General features: G+C 46.6%; 2 protein-coding genes across 2 annotated transcripts in view; one reads left to right on the top strand and one right to left on the bottom strand.

The window, feature by feature from the left end:
• Window positions 1-22,850, bottom strand: part of LOC142582229 (uncharacterized) — a 109,096-nt gene that overhangs the window by 61,439 nt on the left and 24,807 nt on the right. The gene's annotated exons all lie outside the window — the stretch shown is intronic.
• On the top strand, window positions 1,474-22,318 carry LOC142581788 (trans-1,2-dihydrobenzene-1,2-diol dehydrogenase-like). Its single transcript, XM_075691239.1, has 7 exons — window positions 1,474-1,646; window positions 4,835-4,946; window positions 6,173-6,336; window positions 6,719-6,971; window positions 8,946-9,070; window positions 17,558-17,708; window positions 22,091-22,318. The coding sequence occupies exons 1-7, from the start codon at window positions 1,551-1,553 to the stop codon at window positions 22,183-22,185; spliced, it is 996 nt and encodes a 331-aa protein (XP_075547354.1). The 5' UTR covers window positions 1,474-1,550; the 3' UTR covers window positions 22,186-22,318.

Below are 22,850 nucleotides of genomic sequence, written 5' to 3'. Positions count from 1 at the left end.
GTAAATCTGTTTACTTGCTGAAATTATCACAATTATATATATTGCACCGTATATATATTGTAAATACAGCCTAGCTATACTCCCAACATCCCCGTAGCAATATCTTTACTTGGAAAAGACGACAGGTGGAGAGAGAGAGCGTAACCTTTTATTTCAAATCAAGAAGATTTGAGTCCGGCATCCTTTTAGTGGGTCTGGGCACCCGCCGCGGACGCGGTTCCGAGACCTTGTCTCGAAGCGGCTTCCTCGGCTCGCTGAACGGCCCAGAGTTGTGCTGTCAGGTCAGAGCTGAGCAGTGCGGTCATCCAGCGTGACCGGAGGCTGGCGGTGGAAGAGACGGAGGGGTCGGCATTGCCCGACGACAGGTGGAGAAAAGATCGTGATTTCAGAAAGATCTCACTTCAATCTCAAATGACAAGCAAGAGAGGAATAAAACTTTCTCATTGCTCATCCGATTAATGAGCAGGCGCCCTCGGTCCCGGCGAACTCCATCAGCGTACTCAATGAGATTTACGCTGCAGGGTATTCTTGCTCCTGGAGTGTGGCGGCCGTAGTCAGCCGCGCAGAGTTGGGGGGGGGGGGGGGGGGGGGTAAGGATATGGAGGTGGGATATAGTGCAGGAGGTGGAGGGTGGCGTATTTACAGGATATGATAAGTGCTCGAGCGGTCGGTGCAGTGTATGCAGTCTGCAAGACCTCAGTGAAGGTGAATGCAGGCTGGGGTAGGAAGGGTACCCATTTGCGTCTTGCAGATAACGGTGCCTTAATGACGTGTGCTGTGGGAGAAATGCGAGGATCAAGCCAAGTAAAGGTCCTGCTGAGCCCCCCGTACTGTGATGAAGTGGCAATGAAATACGATAAAAATTGAGTTGCAATTTTTTAAAAAATAAAAGAAAGTTGAGAACATAAACGCTTTAGAAAGCGCTCAAATTTCTCTGTCAGTCCGCATGTGTGCGACAACTTGTTCAACGCGCTCTGTGCTAAGTCGATATGGGTCAGTGTCCCATAATTCCCTCTTCACAATAATAATAACGTATTAGGTCGGAGTACAAGTGCTCAGAAAAATACGAAATATATCCCCGTTTCTTCTACAGCCTTTTCGGTAAACGAACGCGTAATGAGACGAATCCGGGAGCTGTAGAGTTATGTGAAAATGAAATGTAACACGCACGCATTTAAAATAACAGCCCATGCCTCTCTTTGCTTCGTGTGATTGTGCGTGTGTTTGTGTACGCGCCTTTAAAGTTAGCCTGTAACGTTGGAGAAGTCGTTCTGAGTGCCTTTGGTAAGGAGACACGAAGGTATGCACTTGATAAGAGCAGCGCCAAAGGCATAACAGTGCAAATAAACAGTTTTAGTTCCATGCATTTTTTTTCACTGGAAGCACTCCTGTAGTGCTATCAGGCCATGCTGATAAAGTTATCAGGCGCTTCGCTTGCGTCCATATTACTGTACCGCCTGCAACAACCGCAGAGACCGTGTTGCGAAACATCGACGTCTCGCGTATTTTGCTTCGCAAAGGAGCACAGTGTAGTGTGAACTGAAGAAATCATGAGTAATCCGACTCGATGGGGTGTCGTTGGAGCTGGTCGTATCAGCCACGATTTCGTTGCCTGCCTGCGTAGCATGTCGCCAGAAGAGCACAAGGTATGCGCCCTTTCTATAGCCTTCTCCTGCAAAGCGCGCTATATATACGCTGCCGCAGTGCCATTTAAACTGCTAAATGTGTGGCAATACTACAAGGAAACAAGTTAGGCGGCACCCGTAGTGCATGCACGGTAGTCCTTCACCGCAATGCTTCATATTGCTGCAATGCAAAACTGAATTTAACAAAGCAGGCGCTATAATTGAAACCTCAGCTCTGGCTTTGTCGGACTTTGTTGTCTGTTTCTTCATGTACGGTTGTGACTGACAAAGAAAATGGTGGTGCATCCATTCTTCATGGATGATTGGCGACGTTAATGCCATCAGCAATCTGTCTTATCGTTGGTGGGTAATTGTTGATTATACGGGTGTCCCAGCTAACTTTAGTTAGCGTTTAAAAATATGTGAATGCCACGTAGCTGGACAGAACGAAACTAACGTTGTTTGCCGTTGCTTGGAGATACTCAACTTACTTTTTCCTTCCGCCTAATTAGATAATTAGTTTTAATTAATTAATCAGCTTTTCAAACGTTATAGTGAGATGAAAAGTGTCAATGAGAAAATTGTAATGCGACATGAAAAACTCCCGATACAGTTTTCTGTTTATCAATACGTGCTGCATAAAAGTGTTTATCCGAGCGTGAAAGAAGCCCGCAAACGCACATGAAATTGCCGCGCGACTGGTCGATCGAGGCACTTTGAGTGCGTGGCGTGTATAATCACCCAGCCTGCTTGGCTTAATCGGGTTTTACTAGATCTATCGCAGTCTGGCGTGTTGCCTATCTCACCTTCATCTTTTCATTCTTCATTAAAACTTCTATCCCTATATTCTGCCGTTACCTGTGCATGTAGCGACTCAGTTTTTATCACTCTATTCCCTGCTCTTTTTTTTTTTTCATGAACGCTATAAGCGCATCTTGCTTAGGTTGACTGCCAACCAGTTGACGCTTCTATTCCCTTCGAATCCCGGCGCTTCTGGGAAGTGGACGTTCGCTACAGATGGCAGCCCTTTGCGCACAAGACGAGCACGTCCTCGTCGCAAGAAGCTGCATTCGTGCCCTACCAACATGCACAAACAGTCACCTTAGTTCCCTACAAGTTTCGCCCTGGCATTCCTTACGATGTGCCGAGTCCTTGCCGGACTATTGCTGCAGGAGACACCTGCCTTATTTTGTTGCGAATATTTGCTCAGGTGCTTTTTTGTCCTCGGACAGACAGCTCATGCTTCAAATAGCAAGGCCGTTTGCGTTATCGTACAGATCTTCCCTCCTGATTTATTTCTTCTCGTGTTTGTAAATCTCCGTGGTCTTTTTCGTTTCCATCCTTTTCATTCAGCTTGCCGTCTCTTTTTCTGACACTTTCTATTTGATGACTCTGGCTTGTTCATTTACACTCTCAAATGCCCAGTACTTGACATAAAATACAGAAGGCGCCGACTCCAGCACCATCCAGTAGAGAGGAGCAGAAGGGAAGCGGGCGTCAGCCAATGGTAGAGACGCGGGCGCGCTCTACAGGCGCCGTAATCAATGCACGCTGTAGCAAAGACGTAGTGGCTGAGTCAAGAATCTTCGAATGGCAATCTGTGAGTCCTATCATAAGAAGCCAACAAACACTGACACCAAGGACAACATAAGGGAAATTACTTGTGCTTCATAAATAAAACAAAGAAACGATAAAGTAATGGAAATCAAAGTGGATGAAAAACAACTGGCCACAGGTGGCGAACGATCCTGCAACTTTCGCAACCTTTTGCGAGTCTGTAGTTCTGTGGCTTCGTTTCCTTATAAATATCTCACAAACGATTCCGGTGACGGACGGCGGCAGACGACTAAAGTGAGCCGATAACACCCATCAGGGCAAGATATGGCAGCGAAGATTCGAGAATTTAGACACGCATGTGCATTAGAAAGAATGTAAATGTGGAATCTAGCACCAGAAGAGCGCCAATTACAAACTCATGTTGTCGTGAGAAACATACTCGAGGCACTGAGTAAACGGACAGGCCTTCTCATTAATTTCTCCTTCTATGGTGTACGTGTTCAAGTGGTAGTCTATAGTGCGTGCGTGTGTGTGTGTGTGTGCATGTGTGTGTGTGTGTGTGTGTGTGTGTGTGTGTGTGTGTGTGTGTGTGTGTGTGTGTGTGTGTGTGTGTGTGTGTGTGTGTGTGTGTGTGTGTGTGTGTTTGTGTGTGTGTGTGTGTGTGCGCGTGTGTGTGTGTGTGCGTGTGTGTGTGTGTGTGTGTGTGTGTGTGTGTGTGTGTGTGTGTGTGTGTGTGTGTGTGTGTGTGTGTGTGTGTGCGTGCGTGTGTGTGTGTGTGTGTGCGTGTGTGTGTGTGTGTGTGTGTGTGTGTGTGTGTGTGTGTGTGTGTGTGTGTGTGTGTGTGTGTGTTTAACTCATGCTAACTCATCTGTACTTCGGAGTCAAGTTATCGTTATAAGTGTATAGATATTTATATTTGCGTAATTATTGCGTCTGCTTTTTTTATTTTTCTGATAATGTGCAATATATTGCAAAATAAAGCGCTATGTTCCGCATTGCGAAGTTATTTCTTTCTTACCCCTTACTCTTTCTGTTCTTTGTTTTAATCGCTTCTGAGTTATGCGTGCTTTTTAGGCATAAATGTTCTTTTTTTTTAATTGCCCCTGTACTAGTGTATTCGGCTATTCTGGCATACCCTCTCGCGGCTTATCTTGTCTCCCACCGATAATTACCACCAATTTTGCCTACAGTTACTGTATTTGACATTCTACGCACTCTACTTTCCTGTCAGGTACACTATGTCACGCTGATTCACGAATGCCGTTCGTAACTTGAATGTACCGAAAGCGCGGCGTTATAACTGGAAACGCACGCGAGACAGATGACCATTATTGCCGATGGGCAAAACCACAAAGGGTCTCATTTGTCTTATAATGTGTATGCCTATTTATGTCTTTTTTTATCTTAATGTCCTATCTGAATATTCATCAAGAAATCAGATCAAACTTGTGCATCTCGATGTACAATGCAGAGTGACAGCGCCCGTGTAGAAATAAGGCACGACTTTCTCGCGCTGCCTGACAACTGACCACGCTGTCCTAACGTAGGTTTTCGTGCTCGACAACGGGAATGAACAGGGAGCTGAACAGCGAGTGCCAATCAATAATAGCTTGAAGCATGTCAATCATTGTATTCCCGTCTACGCCCACCAGGTTGTAGCTGTTGCAGGAAGGAACTTCGAGAAGGCTAAACAGTTTGCAGACCTCCACAGCATCAGCAAAGCGTACTCCAGCTACGAAGAGCTGGCGTTAGACCCGGACGTTGGTAAGAACTCGGTATCTATTTCTCGCACACAGGAGGAGGAGAAGGAATAAACTTTATTTGTGTATTTGTGTAAATGAGCCGACGGGGGAATCGCCCGAGGTGGGCGACGTATATATATATATATATATATATATGTAAATACAGTGAAGTAGACGCGCGTATGAAGCGGTTTATTGACGTTTCGGCCGGGGTCCGCCCTTCATCAGATGCCGGCCTTCTGATGAAGGCCAGACCCCGGCCGAAACGTCAATAAACCGCTTCATACGCGCGTCTACTTCACTGTGAATATTTACTCGGACCCAGAACTGCTTTTTGCTGGTATATATATATCTATATATATATATATATATATATATATATATATATATATATATATATATATATATTAGTAAGCACATGTGCGAAATATACCCTGGCTACTTCCGCACAGTAGCCAGCACGTCGTCGCCACTTGTGAGAGCCAACAAAGCCTTGACTTTTTCGTATACGTGCGTTGCAGCAGTGTGCAGATAGCGCCAACTGCTCTGAGCCAAAGCCTCCTGTTTAAAGTCCTGCAGAGCAAACGCCAGCGCAATCAAGTTCTCGTAGGCTGCAGCTGTTCTCACGTGACACCTGAAATGTGCGGTAAACGCAATGGGGCTGTTGGCAGGCGATCGTGATTCGTATAATGCCACGAACCGCACCAACTTGCGCGAGGGGTAATGGCTGCTAATGCGGTTTATTCAAATTTGTGCGCCGCATGCTTCGGCGTAGTGTGACCTGCAACGAAACAGGCCCGTTAAGCAGGATGTGAGGATGTGTCCAGTTAGAATGAGCCAGCTCCTCTGCGACCCCTGTTGTAGACACAGAAAATCAGGGACCGCATCCCCAGCGTCCTTGATTCAGAAAAATCATCAGTCATTTGCAGGCGCCCTCGCTATATCTCGTTCGATAATGTGATTAAGGATCGCCCGCTCTTCCAAGCCGTTATCGAGAGCTGTCAGCTGGTTTGTTAAGCGAGGCACGTGACGTGTCCGCTGTGAATAAACAACTTGCCCGCATGCCTTGGAAAACATGCTGTGCAGTGCGCACACTCAGTGGCATGGTCAGGAATCTGGGGGGTGAGAAGGTGGGCACGCACTTTACCGGGGACGGAGGGAGGGCACGTGCCTTGCACCTCCTTCCCTGGCTACGCCACTGCGCGTATTCATGTCATGGTTATCAGCCGCATAATTCGCCTTGGGCAGAGGTGGCGTACGTGGGCAGCCTGCACCCCGACCACTATGCAACTTCGCGCATGCTGCTGGAGAGCGGCAAGCACGTGCTCTGCGAGAAGCCGCTGACCAGCAGCCGAAAAGACACCGAAGCCTTATGCGAGGTGGCCAAGGAGAAGGGGCTCTTCCTCATGGAGGTGAGGCGCAATTCATTCTGTCGAACGCTTTCCAGGGCAGCATTGCTGCGTACGGATATGGGCGAGCGAGCGCCCGTTTTCTCGAGCGGTCAAAGTCGTGATTCCGTGGTAATTCAAAGCGCTTCCTGTACTGCGTTGCCGTAATCTGTGCCATGTCACGGTTTAATCTGACAGAAAACACCACTGACATCTCATACGTTTTGAGCGTTGTGCCGTTCGCTAACAGTACAATATCCAGATATTAGTCGAAAAGGTCCAAATAGTTTTTGTACGCATCTTCTTCTGACGTTGCACGCTAAAGCATTGATTTATAACGTGCGCATATGTCGAAGGGCAAAATCAAGCCGCTATGAGATCGTATGTTGCGACGTACGAATCGCAGGCGCTGTGGAGCCGCTTCCTGCCGACGTACCGGCGTTTGCAGGAAGAGCTGGAGCGAGGTTCTATCGGCGAGCCACGCTACGTTCACGTGACCGCAGGCTACCCGATGCAAGGGCTGCAGCGGGTGTTCCGCAAGGATTTAGGCGGCTCCGCAGTGCTCACCATGGGCACGTACACCACAAACCTTATCCTGCAGGCTTTTGGTCCGGAGTTTCCGGTTAAAATTACCGCAAGCGGAGACTTCACCGATGAAGGTGCGTGGTTGGCCGCAACACAGAGACACAGTGGTTTATATACGCAGCCCCATAACACCCCAACCAGCCCCCGACGCCCCACCCTTGTACTTCCCTATAGGAGAAGCCTGACACCCCCAATTTTTTCTTAACAGCAGCCGCTACCACCATTTATCATCTTGGGAAATCATAAATACCGTCCAACAGAATACCGACAGGCAATGAGTCTCTGCGAGCGAGAAGTACTGCTAAGTGGACGGTAGGCGCGAACACACACATGCACAAAAAGTACACGCAACACGAGTGCCTGTTCACGCTTAGAAATAGCCCTTGCATTTCCCTTTCTACGTGCGGCGACAAAAGAAAAGTGCTCGCTTATATCTTCATATATGTCAGATATGCTCCCCATGCGGTGTAGCCCCGTGTAAAGAACAGCACATATATGAACTGGCCTCTACAGACCTATGCGACAGACTGTTGTGTCGATGTGCACCTCCGGATAAAGCGGCACCCTTCAGTGTTGCCTCTCTTTATTTCATTTCCCTCTTCTTACAAACACCATTTCCCCTCTGTAGGGTAGCAAACCGGATGCGCATCTGGTTGATCTCCCTACCTTTCCTTCCTTTCTTTCTCTCTCTCTTTATCAAATAGATTTTCAAGAAATCATTCCACACAAGGAGCAGGCTGGCATTCATCTGTAGCGGTCGCCTCTACGGCGACATGGTACAGCTTATAAAATTACTACTTTTGCTTATATTAGGCCTAAGGTGCGGCTGCACGGACCCTTAGTGCGTCTTATAAAGCGCGCCATTGTTCTCGTAACAAACGCTGAGAGCTCATGGATTGTGAGGAGCAAAACCAAAGTTTATGAACCCTATGATACAAATGAACGCAATCTAACGCGTCTGCTTTTATGGCTACATACATTAGCGAGATTACTTGCCGCTTTCATATACGTTACCTGGTAAAGTGAGATAGGCGCAATAAAATAAAAACTTAACATCTGGGTTGACCAACTATAGATATTAATCTGTGTTGTCTTTGATCCAAGATACTGAGAGTAAGTTGTGTAGAGCGCTTAGCCCTTTCAACCTTACCAACAGCCGCACTCCACATTTTTCGTAACCCTCCACTTTCCACCACACACAAAAAAAGAACCAGAATCTACAAACACCTGCAGAGACAGAATACGCTAGAGAAATTTCGTACTGTGAAACGAGAACAGTGAAGCGCCTGCATGAGTGTTTTTTTTTTTAATAAAGTACTTTCCCTTCAAAGTGTAGCGCTGAAGGTGCATTCAATAGTGGTACGTCATTTATATTACAAAATTTAAGTCATAGAATCTGCACAAACAATACACGCTAGCAACCAGCCACAATTTACATAGTGTATCTCGAGCCCTTGCCTCTAGTATCTGTTACTGTAACGAGTCAGAGCACTATTCGATAAACTACGCTGATTCACTCGTCTTTTCACATTAGAGTTCCCGTTACCAATACTTCCAGCTCTAATGGCTCATTCACACCGGCGACTGACAGGGGTCGCGCGACCAAGTTGGTCGCAAAGCGACCAGTCGAAAATGGTCACAAATGGTCGCAAATGGTCGTTTTTGTCAAAAAGCGACCATTTTGGGCCAGTCACTCGCTGCTCGATTTTTCAGTCGCGCGACCGTGGTCGCAAAACTGATAAACCAATCAGCGGCGCACCGGAAGTAATCTTTCATGTGTCTACAGCCGGCCTCCTCCCGCCTCGCGGCAAATTCCGCGTAGATTCCGAGAGTTCTCGCTGAGAACGACAATCTCCGGGATTGCGACTTGCGGGTCGTGCTCAACCGGGCTTGCCGGTGTGAACATCAGTCGCCTTCGGTCGTTTTTTGATAGCGAGTCGCAAATGGTCGTGCGACCTCCTCAAGTCGCCGGTGTGAATGAGCCATAAGTACTTCACCATGTGACCAAGTCATCAAAGCGCAGCCGTCATTTTGTTATGTGCTCGCAGGTGTGGACACTGTCGTTGCCGGCACAGTGATGTTCAGCGGCGGGCGCCTTGCCACTTTCGCAATATCATCTATTTTTAACATGCCATCGACAGCAGAAATCGTCGGAACAAATGGAACCATTACAGTAAGCAAACAACAAGCTGACCCGCCATGGTTGCTCAGTGTCTATGGTGTTAGGCTGCTGAGCACGAGGTCGCGGGGTCGAATCCCGGCCACGGCGGCCGCATTTCGATGGGGGCGAAATGCGAAAACACCCGTGTACTTAGATTTAGGTGCGCGTTAAAGAAACCCAGGTGGTCGAAATTTCTGGTGTCCTCCACTACGGCGTGCCTTCTAATCAGAAAGTGGTTTTGGCACGTAAAACCCCATAATAATAAAAAAAGCAAGCTGCTGATACGTTTGAACTGAAGCTCGAATCGGAAAGGCTAGATATGATATTCTAACGTCTGCAATGCTTTGACTAAACATACATTCAACGCGTTCAATCTCCGTAGCAATAGCATAATGATGATGGTGGTTTATGAAAAGGTGTGGGCAGACTGGTCGCAACAGCGTTAACTCAGTGCCCGAATACTACGGAACATGCCTCTCATATATATGTCATGTACGTTGCATCGTTGCGTAGCTTCCATCCACAGCTCCAACATAAGGAGTTTGAGGAAACTTGTGTATTTCCTTCCTCGATGCTCCCTTTAGTAATAAAGGTGTCCACATCGTAAATCACAACTGGGATCAACCATTATTGGTTCAATAATAATCGATTAACGTGCACAAGCTCATACAGGTCGATAGTCACTTAAGTTAAATCGGACGACGACGAAGTGTCTGCTTGGCAGAACGTTGTTTGAGTATCTTTCTTTCTTTCTTTCTTTCTTTCTTTCTTTCTTTCTTTTTTGAAATTGTACGCGTACTTCTGAGGCGTCGCTTCCTTGTGCGTCGGCGATGGGCGTGCACCACCTCGGGCGTCTGCCAGATTCGGCGACGTCAGCGGTCGCGTCAAGAAAGCCGGCTGGCCCTCATAGCGACTCTGACAGCGAGGACACCCTTATTTATTTACAGTACTGCTACTCTCATTTGAAAGCGTGGCAGTTGGGCGATACAGTATACATGTATATCAGTACACATCTAGGTAGAACAGTTAATTGAAAAAAAAGGAAAATAAGAAGAAAACAATTGCCCAAAGATGGCAATATAAGAAGGAAGCCGAGTTTAGGAACGAAAATGCATGTTTTCACAAGACAGTTAATTAACATGATACTAGCAGTGAAGAATACGGAAGTAACCAGTTATACATGAAATAGGAGCAAACTGAAAGATAACACTTAACCCGTCAAGAAATGTTAAAGTTGTGTGAATAGATGCGCTTAAAGCATATACACTTTGAGAGCGAGAAGAAACAAATTGAAAGGGAAAAAGAAAAATGGCACGTCGAAAGCAACAAAATGCAAAATTTGTGACGATGATTCATGCGATGATAAATTATTTTATTTACGCACTGCAACTTCTGCTTGTGAGGTCAATTCGGACAACGATTCGAAGGCGTTAATAGTAGGATCAAGTCAGTTCCATTCAGCTACTGTAAGGGGGAAGAATGAATACTTAAACGTGTCGTTGTTGCATGTGTATTCTGTTAAAGTGTACGCATGTTTGTTACGTGTTTTTCGAGCCTCAGAAAATGAGATGTACCTGAGCGCATCTACCTTATATTTATTTTTTAGAAGCTGAAACAAGAACTTCAGGCGAGCGTGTTTTGCTCTGGTAGATAGCGTTTGAAATCCAGACTGCGTTAGAAGATTAGTCGGTGAGTCAGCGCGTTTCTATTTTTGTGAATGAACCGTATAGCCTTTCTTTGTACTGCCTCTAATTTTGTTATGTTAGTCGTTGTATGAGGAAACCAGACTATGTTTGCACATTCGAGAACTGGCCTAACTGACGTTGTGTAGGCTAGTAGCTTCGTTGATGTCGTAGAGAGCGCAACGCTTCTTTTGAGGAAGAATAATTTGCGTAATGCTCCTGCGGTGATATTCGAAATATGTTTAACCCACCTGAGGTCTGACGTTAATGTAACACCTACCTATTTATGTTGTTCAACATAAATAGGTAGGTGTTAATCTCATATGCAAATTTAGATGGTCTTGTTTTCCTTGTTACGGTCATGGCCACCGACTTTTTTACGTTAATTGACATCTGCCAATTAGAGAATCAAATAGCTAGAGTGTTGAGGGATGTATTAAGTACGATGTGGTAGATATAATTAGTGATCTCACTGTAAATAACGCAGTTGTCGGCGAACAGTCTTATATTACAACCAATGTTAGCTGTGATGTCATTAATATAGATTTGGAAGAGTAATGGCCCAAGAACTGAGCCTTGGGGAACTCCGGAAGTAACGGCAATAGTGTTAGATAGAATCTTTTCGTAGACTACAAATTGTGAACGATTGGCTAGAAATTCTTTTATCCAGGCTGAAAGGAGCCCTTTCCCAACAATACTTTCAAATTTAGCGAATAACTTGTTATGGCATACACAATCAAATGCCTTAGATAGGTCAAGTAAAATCATGTCAGTCTGGCCGCGATGACTGACAGTAAATGCAAGATCGCGGACTAGTTCTGTTAGTTGGGTTACTGTTGATAAACCACTGCGAAAGCCATGTTGGTAGAGAGACAAGAAGCCAATGCTCTCTAGAAAAACCGTTATGTGCTTTAAAATTATGTGCTCTAGAAGCTTACAGGATGTACTAGTTAATGAAACGGGCCTAAAATTCGAAGTTTCTGCTGTGTCGCCTGATTTATGTATAGGTATTATCTTTGCGATTTTCCAGTCGTTCGGTAGTTGTGAAGTCGTGAGTGATTTACAAAAAATTATGCCTAGGTATCTACTGCACCATTCCGCATACCTTTTCAGAAAGTCATTAGGTATGTTGTCAAGACCACTGCCTTTTTTAGGGTCAATATTAAGCAGAAGATTAAGTATTCCAGCGTCCGTAATGTCTAATTTTCCAATGCTTACACCCTGTCTGGTTAGAATGGAGGAAATAATGTTATTGTCTGTAGTAAAAATGCTGATTGAAAGAAAATCTACTCACTGAGCAGCGAGAGCCCTCCAACGATGACTTCGAACTTGTGAGCCGCAAGGCCAAGAGAGGTCACACCAGTACCTCTTCGTCCTCGAGCACATTGAATGAAAGACCACAACGGAGCCCTATGACCAATGCCATCTTTTTCGTTCCTACTGTGCCCGACAGGAACACAAAACGCCTCCACAGGCAAAATGTTTCGGAGGTGCTGGAGGGATTGGTGCAGAATGAAACTACTGACATCAGAGTGAACACACGTAAGAACGTACGGGCGATTGATGTCACGCATGCGGCTGGATGAATACCCTGCGCAACCTTACCGATAGGGAGGGAATGAAGGTTCATTCCCACATCCCACTGGCCTCTGACGTCGTCACCGGTGTCATCTACGATGTAGACGCTGCGATTCCCAGCTCCGACTTAGAAGTTCTCGTAAAACCAGCCAGTGAAGCTGCTGTCATTGCGAGCGTTACCCGCTTGGGCAACACGAGTTGTTTGAAGATAGTATTCAAGGGTGACTCGCTACCTTCATGTAAAGTTTGGGCCACTTTCGACATCCTGTACGACCTTTCATACCGAAGACACTACAACGCCTCAACTGCATGAACCTGGGTCACGTGAAAAGCGCGTGTAAAAATACAGTAGTGTGTTCTTGCTGCGCTGTAACCCACTCCGCGGATGATTTCGGGGCCACTGTTCTTAAATGTTCGAATTGTCATGGGTCCCATGAAGCTTCGTCAAAGGATTGCACAAACATCAAAAAGGAGCTGATTCTCTTAAAAAATGGCGAGAGACCATTCGTCTCATCTGGAGGCTGCTAACGCCATCAGAAAGCGGCGATATCGACGCCGACGTTCGTTAAAGAAAGTCATTAGCTCTACCGCGTCCGTCGCATGCACTACTATTCCACCTCCCTTGCCGCCCAGACAGGTCGCGGCTGATAGGAACTAGAATGCTGAAAAAAGCGAGGCTACGGCTGATGCCGCTTGGACGATGTTGTCAAAGCCACAGCCACCTGCAAATTCGCAGTGCACATCGGCAACCTCGAATTCTGAACCTCCCGCCGATAAACTGCCTGAAGAGGACAAACAAGTGATCGTAATGCTTCAATCACTGATGAATGCCATTCGCGTGCTCCTCAATAAGCTAACAACGCAGTCAGTTCAGAGTGCACTTCAGGTACTGGATTCTCTAAGTCCAGTATTTGCACGCCTTTCGTAGACACCATGGCTCATCCAATACTGTCATTTCGCACTGAGGTCAGACAAGCTTCGATCTTACAGTGGAACACCATCGGATTGAGGTTCCCTATCTCATCCTTCCATCAATATATTGTCGCAAATTGGATTCGCCATAATCGTTATTTGCGAACCCAACGTACTTACTCCCATTAAATTGTCAGGGTACGTACCTTTTCTTTAGGCGGCGTGCGAGGAGCGCAGCAAAGTTGTAGTGTAGATGCGAACGTATTTTACGTATACCCACCATGCAGTAGAACCACATAATAACAATCAATGTCTGCCTACGTGTAAGAAAGAAGCAAGTGTCATTCACCCTCACTGGTGTCTACCTATCCCCGTCAGGAAGATTTGAACGCGATAGACTTCAAGGCATATTGTTACAGACCAGTGGTCCTTGGATTATAACGGGAGATTTCAACGCGCATCACTTACTGTGGGGTACCTCGGCAATCAATTCCAGAGGCAGGAATTTGGTGTGGTTCGCCTCTGATCACGAACTTTGTGTCATGAATGATGGCAGTCCTACACACCTACGAAGCCTTAAGTACAGCAGTTGCCTGGATTTCACTTTGGTATGACGATGTTTCAGTTCGCAAGTTGAGTGGTTTTCGAACATAGAAACCCATGGAAGTGACCATATACCCACATACTTGCAGATCAGTGGGCTAAACAATTCCTCCTCGTCGAATAAAGTACGAAGAATCAACTAGACTAAATTAAAGCTGCACATAGAAAATGCAAACAGAGAAGACAATTGCCGTAGTCTGGAGGATACAATCGCAGAGACAATGAAAGAAGCTTCATGCCGCCTAACGTTGACAGCGAACCGTTCCCAATTCCACTTAGAACTGGAGAGGCTAAATGCTCTTCGAGGACGAACTAAAGAGATGCAGGCGCACGAAGGTAATTTGTGACCTGAGAATGGCACGGAGAACACAGAATAAAATCCAGCGCCAGTTGGACCATTCGCAGGAACAACGTTGGAAGTCCTTTTGCTAATCACTGGACCCTCGTAAACCGCTTTCATACATCTGGAAGACTGTTCGTGGACTGCACTCGTCTCTGCAACAGCGACATCCTTTCATGGCCTTAGCCCTACATCACTGTCAGACGCCACTCGAGGTGGCGAATGATTTTTGTGCGCAGATTGCTGGCGTGTGTATCACCGCCAACGCCGAAGCCAGGAGTGTCGTTCCTGTGTCCCGCGTCCCAGAAATCAAAATTCCATTTACTAGGGAAGAACTGAACGCCTTTTTGGCTGCTTCTCGACTTCCATCTTCATCAGGGCCCGACGGCCTCACCTATGCAGTTTTGGCCGATCTTGGACAAGAGGACAGGCAAGAACAGCTGAATTACTACAACCGCTCATGGCATGACGGCATCGTTCCTCAGCAATGGAAGATTAGTAGGCTTGTACCACTACTCGAACTAGGAAAGCCGCCTTTCGACCACCTGACTGCCTTGGCAAGCTGCATAGGGAAAGTAATAAAAAAGATGATCCTTACACGATTAGAATGGCATCTTGAGCGCCACAACATGTATCCTGACTCCACGACAGGCTTTCGGCGAGGCAGGTCATCAATAGACAATGTTATTGACCTCGCAGCGTTCATACAACAACAAAAATGCCTCAAGTTCATATTAGTGGCGCTCTTTCTTTATATGAAAGGGGGCGTACGATAATGTCACGCATGAAGCGATCCTCGAGTGATTGGAGGCTGTTGGAATCGGTGGCCGAATGTTTCAGTAGAACCATTTTGTGCAGACCGAAGATGGCCCGCCTGCCAACTATTATACGTGCGGAAGGGTCCCACGGGGCGGGGTATTGAGCCATATTCTCTTGAACCTAACTATGGTTGGCCTTGCTGAAATATTACCCAAGACAGTTCACCCATCAATGTACGCTGATGACATTTGTCTTCGATCTTCTGCGGTGACTCGTCTTCAAGAGCGCGCAAGAATTCAGCGGGCAACCACCCTAACTTGTTCGTATCTCCGCAAGCAAGGCCTTAGTGTGTCCATCGAAAAATGCTCGTTAATCACGTTTACGTGCAAACCCATGGCGCTGTACCCTGTTTCTCTCAATGGCCAGGCTATCACATACCTGAAGTCTCACTACTTAGGTGCGATTATTGACAGGGACCTTTTATGGCGCCACCACTGCATCTACCTTAGGGGGATACTAATTCATATTGTACATGTAATGAGGTTCCTGGGCGGAAAAACCGGGGGCACGTCGGTACGATCCATGCTGCAGCTGTACATAGCAGTTTCTGGGTTTTTTTACGGTACAGCTTGCCGGTTTTGGCGAACACGTGTAAAACCAATATTCGTACGCTCTAAAGCCTGCAAGGTCAGGCCCTACGGACATGTCTTGGAGTACAAAAATGCGCCTCCACTCATGTGACTATCATAATTGCTAGAGTCAACTTGGTTCTAACGATTGACAAGCTTAGAGCACACATTCGACATCTGTGTCGCGCACCCAGTCACTATATTGCTGATTGGCCAGCACAAAGACCTCAAGTCACATTTCCAAAACTTGTTGCGACACATCAAGACTACCTTCCATCGGGCTTTACATCAGCAGCGAGGCCACCGTTACCCCTGTGGTGCCTACGACAGCCACAAGTATGCCTCGCGATTCCGGGAATTACGAAGGCCCGTCACTCAACAGTGGTTCTACGTCAGTTGACGCGGTCATTACTGGAAAAAGCTTTTGAATAAAGAACACGAACGTACCCTAACACGGTCATCATGAATAAAATTAATCCTGACTGCGGGTTTTCAGGCTATTGTAGTAAGTGTGGGGGTTTGCTCGATTTAGAACACATGCTTTGGCGCTTGGCGTTGGCCTGTGATGGTTCTCTGGTGAACAGTGGTGGCAGCGGATGCTGCACAGTGAAGTGCTGGCGGACCAACTCAGGGCTGTCCAGAGGGCCCGTGTGACGGCAGAGGGGCTCGGCCTCTCTGTACCGACGTCGGAGCGGCCCGCATCAGTCCCAGACTGATCCCTCAGGACCTAAATAAAGTTCTTCATACCATACCATACCATACGCCGATAGATCTGTCTCATCCACCAGCTCAACAGGCACTGTTATCATCTCGGCCTGACAAGTCGCAATTAACTTTAGTTTCCCACATATAATTTTTTTTATTACGACCTCTACGGCAACAGAACATGCCGTCCTACGTGCCGCTGTTAATTACATCGCACAAACAAAACCTTGAAATCGGGCCACTTTTCGTGACTCCAGGGCAGCCCATCATTCTGCAGTCAGCCTTACGACGCAAGACCCATAAACAACTGGTGTTTGAGACCAGAGAGATTCTCCAGCAAGCCCTCATTACCGGGCATGACATCACCTTCCAATGGCTTCCAGGGGACTGTGTCATCATCGGAAATGACCTTGCTGATGAGGCCGCCCGGTCCGCCCATAAGGAAACCCTGACAGTTCCTATACTTTTATTAAGGACAGACGCTGCGATGGGTCTTCGTTTACTAGCTCAAAACGACACTGAAACTTTGTGGAACACCCAGATTTTCTCCAACTGCTGTCTCCACCGGCTGGGTCTTATATTGAAGATGCAGATTCCATCGACCTCCTCCCGCCGTGATGCAACTTTACTGTGCCGCCTCTTGTTAGAGGTGGCTTTCAATAATATCTACTCATTCCTTCTTTGAATGTCGGACACACATATCTGTGACTCATGCAACTGTGAAGAGACGATCGAGCATGCGCTGTGTTTTTGTAACCTCTATGAAGTCGAACACAACGTTCTTCGGAGGGTGTTAAACCAATTAGACAACAGACCATGTTCAGAGACTAAGATTCTCGGACCATGGCCGCACGCGTCGCAGGCTTACAAAGCGACGCAGGCGCTGCTACAATTCATGAAATCAACTGGCCTCAGTGACCATGTAATTGCAGGCGTGAAGTGATGGACAACCGCTCGTATTCACACTGAGAGTGCCTTCTTCCTTCCCTCTCCTTTTTCTTTTTTTCTCTTTAACCTCTTCCCCTGTGCAGGGTAGCAAACCGTACGTGTGTCTGGTTGACCTCCCTATCTTTCCTTCCTTCCTTATCCTCCTCCTTCTAGGATAGATAACTTTTAAGCAGACACGCCACTTCGCTCATTCAGGTTGCTTTTAGCCAAAGAACACATTTGGCGGCTATTCCAGTCGCCGCTTCTAGAGGAGCTTCGTGGAGGCTATAGTAATGCCGCTGATCTTGCAAGCGTCGCGCTCTCGTGCTGAATATCCTGTGTCGTTCTCTTTGTCGCTCTCAAGTTGGATCCGCCGAGTCCGTCTCCGAGAGGAATGCAGATGCCGGCTGGACGGATGGACTCTCCCTTCCCGCCTGTCGGCATGCCACTATTTTACGAATTCAGCGCGGGACTTCGCTACGAGGCTGAAGAAGTCAGAAGCTGCTTGCTTCGAGGTGAAATCGCAGTTTATATAGCTTTCGTGGCCTATTCAGCGCACACAGACAGTTTTTACAGAAGTCTAAACAACGCATTAATTAAACCCGCACCAATGCTCTCTTTCTTTTAGTGATTGAATAAGTGGGCGTTTATGCCCAAAGCCTTTAAGACATAAAGTACACTTACGGCTTATATGTAACGCACGTGCGTTGTTGTGCATCCGCGTGTCAGTTCGTGCGTGCATAGGAGAGAAGATCGCAGGGCTTGATCAGCGTTTAGTTAAATCGCTGTTCACTAGAATTCTTGCATGTAATATAAGATATTCTTTTTTAACTTTTGCACGTGGTGAGATCAGGTGGACTCGCTTATTGCTATTCGCCGAACGCGTGTGTACGAGTGCTTGACGCTTTTATTGAAAACAGATAATGGTGGCGCTTGACGTAAATTGCCTCAAGACTTCCTCGCGCGTTTCTCACTACTTGTTGCCCCCAACAGTGATCCCCACTGCAAAACAGTAGAAAGCTGGGCTATTTGGTACATATTCATTGTAAAAGAGCACAAACAAACGGACACATAACACCTAGACACCGCAAGCGCTACTGAAACTGGTTTACTTGAACGGGGAATAAATATACAGGAAAAGTGCAAAGCCGAAAGAGAGGAAGAGAACAAAAAACAAGTGGGGAAAATTTTGCATACTCCCGTGCCTTTACGACGCGAGATTTCGCACTCTAAAAGCGATATGGACTGACAACTCCATAAGTCGACAAACTGCTGATGCAGAGTGATTTACTGCAATCTTCTGTCCTCTAATAAGGTATACATCGAGCAGACTTGGCACTGCCTGGGTTTTACTGTCGGTGTCAAATGAGACGCGAACCGCGTGGCCGAAGCGCAACTGAAGGTGACACCATCGAGACGCGCGCACTCCCGATTTGTCCGCACTGCGCGATGATGCTCCCCCCTTAAACTGCGAAATTTTCGTTTCTATTCTGGTGCTCCTGTATTTGAAAGCAAGACAAGACGACGGCGCAAATTGTAGCAGGCGCACCGCTGTTCGCGTTTCATTTGACGCCGATAGCACATATGGTTTTCGCCGCACTTCTCAATAATACTCGCCATAAAAACTGCGATATTTTAGCTTCTGCTTTCTTTTCTTAAGGCGAAAGCCTCAGGTCACCATGTTTGCGGTGCCCTTGGCTAAACTGTGCCGTGACGAAAAATGGCCGATGCCGCTAAGAGTAAAAACACGTTAGAAATGCTCGGATTGACGTCACATTTCTCAGGGAGGTTCCTGTAAACAAATGTAAACGAATGGCTTCGAAAAGAAAATGTGGTACATTTCGGTCTACGGGTGGGAATCGAGCCCGGGACCTCAGGGGTACGAGATGCGCACGCTTCCCTGACACCACGGCTGTTCCTCGGGTCCGGTTCACCAAACGTGTGCCTGCTGATTGCACGCGTCACGTCGCAGCCATCTCGCTGACTATAGTGCGTGCGCCATTGGGCGGTGAACGTGACGGTGCGGAGGAGGTGGCGCCACTTTGAGTGTATAAAACGAGCGCGTTGATGACGTGCCAAGGTCTACAAGCGCTATAACGCTTTCACATTACCACATATAAACAGTCTTCAATGTCGGACAAGTTTTATGTTTAGTAATTGCTGTCGCACCAGATGTTGCGCAGAAAAGCGGGCACGCGCGCTCTGCCCATTGACGTCATAGTCGTAATGGCGGCGGCGGTTGTCGGCGGAGAGCGATGCAGGAGCGTGCACGCTCTTGCGGCTCGCGAGGACGGCCGCGCAAGTACGCCACTGCGGAAGAAGCGCGTGCCGTGAGGAGGTCGCGCTAGTGCCGCACGTGTGCTTCCCGATGCGGCTCGTTATGCCTTGCAAGGAGTCTAGCCCCGATAGTATACCTTAATGCATTACGAATGTGTCTTACAAGGAAGTCTAACCCCGATTGTATAGAGAGAGAGAGAGAGAGAGAGAGAGAGAGAGAGGGGGGGGGGCTCTTTATTAGAAAAACAGAGAATTTTGCCGGCGAGTATATAACCGCTCATGCTACTCTGTATAGAGATGGGGAACGGGATTAAAAGATTCCAGAAGAGAGTGGGAGAAAAAGAGGATAAAAATAAGTATGAAATGTCCTAGTGGACCTGAAACTAATATTTACAGGTGACATGGCGAGTAAATTAGGCTTTTGTATAGGAAGTGTGCAATTTTTAAAGCTTTCCTATTAGACCAATTTCTGTCAGGTATTTGAACAATAAATCCAAAACCCGTCGCTGTTTTGTAGGGCGGGGCATTGGACCTAAGATGCTCGGTAACGTTAACGGTTCGTGGCAAATCATGTCCATTTGGTGCTCAAAAAATTCTCTCGTCGAGGTACGCGGGACATTCCAGTAATATGTGCTCAATTCTCTCTAAGTTGCGACAGTTATCACAGTATGGGTTAGTGGTAAGTCTTATGCGGTACAGATAATGGTTCGTGTATGCCACGTTCAGTCGAAGACGATAACTTCATATGTTACCAAATGTACAGCAGGCTTTTGACTTCCTGTGTTACAAGAGTGCAACAACTACCGAACTTTTTTTATATTTTCTAGCATTTAAATAAAACAGAACCGGAAAAGAAACGAAAATACCGCAGTATAGGGCCAGCATCATCGCGCAGTGCTGTCAAACCGAATGTGCGCGCCTGTCAATGGTGATGACTATATACCTTCCCCAGTTATGCTTCAGGCACGCACTCCGCTTTTCACGTTTCATTTGACGCCGATAGTACGCCTGCGCGAGCACTGCAATGCGCTGAAAGCAGCGCTGGGATTACATTTGGAAGCACATTGCGCAAAATGTGGATGTGTTCCGTCATTTGAGTGCACATCAGTTCTGTATGCTAACAATCACAAGAGAGGCAGGGAGGTTGCTGAACAGTTTTTACAGGGAAGCTGCATACCTCTACCGCCCAAAGAAATTTTCTTGTTGTTGGCGTGGTAAGCAAAAAACTCCCCATACGTGGGCCTATCCCGAAGATGCTGCAATGCCAGGCTGACCCGCGGCGGAAGTGAAGCAGGCGTTAAGCACTGCCCATACGTATGCCAATCCCGAAGGTGGTGCAATGCCGGGCCGACCAGCGGTGGAGGTGAAGCTTGCGTTAAGCACTCCTCATACGTGGGCCGATACCGAAGGTAGTGCAATGCCGGGCTGACCCGCGGCGGAAGTGCAGTTCACCATTAAGAGGCCCACATACACAGCTTCGCTGGACATGCTTCTTCGCTGAGTGGAAGGGCACTGAGGTTTTTTTATCGTTACTATTAACGAGAACTGCGATGCATGGGTGAGTTGCCCATCCATATCGTTTTGAGAATGCGAAACCTCGCTCTTTAACGGCACGTGACAAATGTCCATTTTTCCATTTTCTTTTTCACTTACGCTCTTGCACTTCGCTCTTTTCCTGTATATACGTATATGATGATCGTTCGAATAAACCAGTATTAGCAGTGCTTGTGGTGTCCAGGTGTTAACACTGAGTCCGTCTGTTTGCACTCCTTTACAATGAATGAGTGATCCTCACGTCAAATTACAGTCCTCCTTTGCGTCCATGGTCTTCATTCGTGCACTTATCAGGTTGTCTAGGGTAAAACACTTTCCTGTAACCGGGTATCACAATCTCACGACAGAAAGGTAAAAATACACGACATACCCAAATTAAAGAAAATATGTCTAAACAAAATCCGTGCCTGGCATCATGTATAGTTGTCCTGCAAAAAGATGTGAGCGCGTCACCATCGTTTCGCAAGTAAGTTGCGAAACAACGATCTGCACACGAAGTTTTCAACTAATCTGGACACTTCAAGAAACATGCGTGTCAGCAGCATTTCAGCTGCTCAAACTGGAGTCGTAGTTTCTGCGATACAAACTATTTTACATTCTGCCTTACGACGAGCGACAGTTAGACTTTATTTTTCAAGGACATGAAACCATGAGATTAAAAGAATATTATTCTGCAATATAATATCATTTCATACTTTTTCGCAGGAATCCCGCAATCTTCATCTGTAGGGTAGCAAATGTAAAGGAAATTTAAATGCAGCAATCCCATACACACAAACAACTTAATATAGGTAAAATGTATTTTCCTATATAAGGCAATAAGAGGTTAAGTAAAGTTTGTAGTTAATCGCTTTTGTCTACTTTGCTTACACTTAGCACCACTATCAAAGCGTTCTTTCGTTGATAAATTAGTTTAGATACAGCCAATTTCTTTCCAGGCGAATGAAGCTGTTTGTTCTTGCAAACAGATACTTTTCTGAACCCGTACAGAAACCACTAAAGGTACTTGCACAAAACTCTCACTGTAAAGCTGGTAATTAAACTATTTTTTGTACTTTTCCCGCAGGTGCCAAGGAAAGCCCGCTAATGCCACACAAAGACTCGATCCTTATTGCGTCCGTTTTGGATGAAATTCTTAAACAGATTGGTGTGAAGTTCTAACTTCGCGGACTACCGCGTAAACCTCTGCAAGTCATAAATGGATCGCTGTAGAGGAAAGAGACAAACAAAATAATAAATTTCATTGGAAAAGGACTCCCGATCTTCAATCGCTCCCTCTGTCTAGTTATTTCTTGTTGCCCAGACTGAGGTGAGATCCATACGCCGAGGGTCCGTGACACTCCGAAATTCCCGCACGACGTCCTAATCGCCCGGACCCTACCACAGGATTGCCCAGAAAGTACTTTCGGGAAGGTCATCGGAGAAAAATTTGCGAGTTACTCCCTAAAGAATGACAACCCAAACGCGGGTGGGATGTAATGAATACATTGTTGCACCAAAAAAAGGGGGAAAAAAAGACTTGGGAAGGAAGAGTACGAAACGACCGATTGAGCGCTGAACGTCGTTGAGCGTTCAATGTCTTTGTCTCAGTGTCTCAATGTCGACAGATTCAGCGCTCAATCTGTCATTTCGTACTCTTCCTTCCCAAGTCTTTTTTTTTTTTTTTGGCGCAACAATCTATTCATTAGATCCCAACCAACTCGTCCAGCAACAAGTTCTACTCAACGCGGGTGGGATGCATGCAGTATTGTGACAGGCCATCTCCGCATTCTGGAGAGGGCGCTCAGCAGCACGACGAAAATGACGATCGAAAAATCACATTCGTG

This window comes from Dermacentor variabilis, chromosome 5, assembly GCF_050947875.1.
Source record: "Dermacentor variabilis isolate Ectoservices chromosome 5, ASM5094787v1, whole genome shotgun sequence".
In the NCBI taxonomy this organism is placed as follows: domain Eukaryota; kingdom Metazoa; phylum Arthropoda; class Arachnida; order Ixodida; family Ixodidae; genus Dermacentor; species Dermacentor variabilis.
The sequence above is the reverse complement of the archived record's forward strand: the minus strand, read 5'-3'. Positions and strand labels throughout refer to the sequence as shown.

Coding starts and splice junctions, on each gene's coding strand:
- LOC142581788 (XM_075691239.1), top strand. CDS start 1,551: ATGAGTAATCCGACTCGATGGGGTGTCGTTGGAGCTGGTCGTATCAGC. Junction 9,071..17,557: donor GAACAAATGGAACCATTACA/GTAAGCAAACAA, acceptor GTCGCTCTCAAG/TTGGATCCGCCGAGTCCGTC. Junction 17,709..22,090: donor CAGAAGCTGCTTGCTTCGAG/GTGAAATCGCAG, acceptor CTTTTCCCGCAG/GTGCCAAGGAAAGCCCGCTA.